The sequence below is a fragment of the Octodon degus genome, unplaced genomic scaffold, assembly GCF_000260255.1.
Source record: "Octodon degus isolate 3935 unplaced genomic scaffold, OctDeg1.0 scaffold00007, whole genome shotgun sequence".
Taxonomy (NCBI): Eukaryota; Metazoa; Chordata; class Mammalia; order Rodentia; family Octodontidae; genus Octodon; species Octodon degus.
The window spans coordinates 17,852,170-17,854,519 of NW_004524583.1; the positions used below are offsets into that span (position 1 = coordinate 17,852,170).

Sequence of the window (2,350 nt, forward strand, 5' to 3'; positions counted from 1 at the left end):
AAAATAGATTTGATATCCAAGATCCAAGATATCAGCATAGCACCTTTTTTTTAGCATTGCACCTTGACTTCAGCAAGCAATTTGACAGTGGTAATCATGACACCAGTCTCTCTACTTCTGTTTATTCGGCAGGTTTCAGGAGAAGGGCAATCTGGAGGTCTTACTTTTTACCATCCAGTCCCGGATGCGAGCCAACAACCAGAAAGTGTACATACCGCATGACGGGAAACTAGTATCTGACATTAACCGGGTACAGTGGCTTTTCCCTGTGTGTTGTCGTGGGTTGATGGAGTCCTGATACAGCCATGAAGAATGCCCACTGGGCACCTTCTTTGGTGTTACTAGTTAAACGCCAGCTATTTGGGGGTTATCTGGGTGTCATACTAAGGGTCAGTCCCCACTCACTGTCCTGCAGCTCAATCCCCTGTTGAGATGCTGAGTTCATTCTTCAGAGCCAATTTCAGTGTGTATCTTCTGTGGAACCTTGGTTTGTCTTGAATCTGGAGCATTTCTTACAACAGAAAGGAAGTGCCCTATGACACGTCTGAGGTTTGGAGACTTAAGCTTATCTGGAAGTTCTATTCACAGAGACGTAGTGTTCAGTCAGTAAGAACTTGTGGAGCAGCCAGGCAGTGAGAAACAGTATATAAGGCCAAGAGTCTGAGGTAGATTTTGCAGAAGAAGAAACCCAGAGGTCATGACCTGTGCTCATTGGCACATTGGCCCAACCATGAAATCAAGAGTCTGTCACTGAGCACCAGTCTGCCAACCTCTTTACCTATGAGCATTGGCTTTACCTCCATTCCTGAAGTAGCTCTGGGGCCAGTGAAAGAGATGGGGTCCCAAGCTGAAGTGTTTCCCACTCACCCCAGGAATTCTCCTTTTGCCCTCTGCAGGCCTGGGAGAGCCTGGAAGAGGCTGAGTACCAGAGGGAGCTGGCCCTGAGGAGCGAGCTCATTCGCCAGGAGAAACTGGAACAGCTGGCCCGGCGCTTTGATAGGAAGGCCGCCATGAGAGAGACATGGCTCAATGAGAACCAGCGCCTTGTGACACAGGTAATGGGGACACACCTGAGGACTGCAGGACAGGACAAGAGCTTTAGAGCACCCAGAGCTCAACTGAGCTGGAGCCCAAGCTGGTGTCTCACAGCAGCCAGTAAACCTTTCTTCCTTGGTGCTCAACTCCACGTGATTGGCAGGATCTAGACTTTTCTAAAGGAAGAACCCTCCTTGGGGGTTTAAATCTTCTTCAGAGCTAGAAATCAAATCCAGTGCCTCGTGCATGCTGCCTAAGCTACCCCAGTCCACACTGTCTCACTTTTATGAAAGAGCCTGCAAGCCCAGAACTTCCCCCTGAGCTTGTCTTATGTAGGCCAGTAGCATCAATAAAAGTGGAAGGTAATTGACATGAAATGATGGCTCTCCCCGGAGAGAGTGAAATCAGACCAGGCCTACAGTCCTGAGATGTATTTCACTAAGAATGGACCAAGGGCTGGTTCTTCATTAGAGCATCTGTTCCCTCCTACTTAGAGCTTGGAATCAAATTAAATTCTGTCCAGAAAAGGAATAGCGAGATTCTGAGATCATTAGAGAGGGTACGTGCACCCCAGCTAGTGCGTGGGAAGACCATCTGCTGCAGCTGCCTGGCTTCCAGGTACAAGCAGCCCCTGCGCCTCGGAATCAGGCTGGTCCGCTGAAGCAGGGTGGGGTGCTGCAGGCTATCTGAGCGCTCTGAAGGTAGTAACAGAGTTCAGGGAGAGGAAAAGAAGAGGACGTAAAAAGAATTAGGATGTGTTAGGTATGTGTGCCAATTACCCCGTGTAATCATTATGTGCTGCAAATATGTACTATAAAAATTTGTTTTTAAAATAAGTTTGAAAATATGTAATTGTTCATTCCTATTTGTCTATTTTTTATTTTTTATTTATTTTTATTTTTTTCTTCACATTCTGTAAGGATTTAAAGTTTAACATATCAATACTTGATGGAAAATACCTGCTCCATGCTCTGTCTAAGATATTTGATATTCAGACAGTGAGGTTAAGCTCAACTGCCTATGTTACAGGGTAATAATATCATTAAGCTTCTCTTCTGAAGGGTTAACAACATAAGTTTGCAGACCAAAAATTAGAGAAAAAGAAGAGCTGCAAGGATAGCCATCGTTTTGGCCCTAGCCTTTCAAGGTCAGTGAGGACTCAGGACATAGGAGAACCTTTACTGTAACATCCTGTAACTCAGTTGTGTCCCAAATTTTCTGATTGGACTGGGGAGACGGCTCAGTAGAATAAGGGCTTCCCTGGCAAGTGGAAGGACCTGAGTTCAATCCCCAGGTCTGGAAGGAAAAAAAAAAA

At 45.9% G+C, this 2,350-nt stretch overlaps 1 protein-coding gene across 1 annotated transcript in view; it reads left to right on the forward strand.

The window, feature by feature from the left end:
• The window catches only part of Sptb (spectrin beta, erythrocytic), a 135,751-nt gene that overhangs the window by 85,836 nt on the left and 47,565 nt on the right, over nucleotides 1-2,350 (forward strand). The window contains exons 9-10 of the mRNA XM_023701488.1: nucleotides 133-250; nucleotides 897-1,055. Of these exons, the coding sequence (XP_023557256.1) occupies nucleotides 133-250; nucleotides 897-1,055 (277 nt within the window). The remainder of the gene's footprint in view (nucleotides 1-132; nucleotides 251-896; nucleotides 1,056-2,350) is intronic.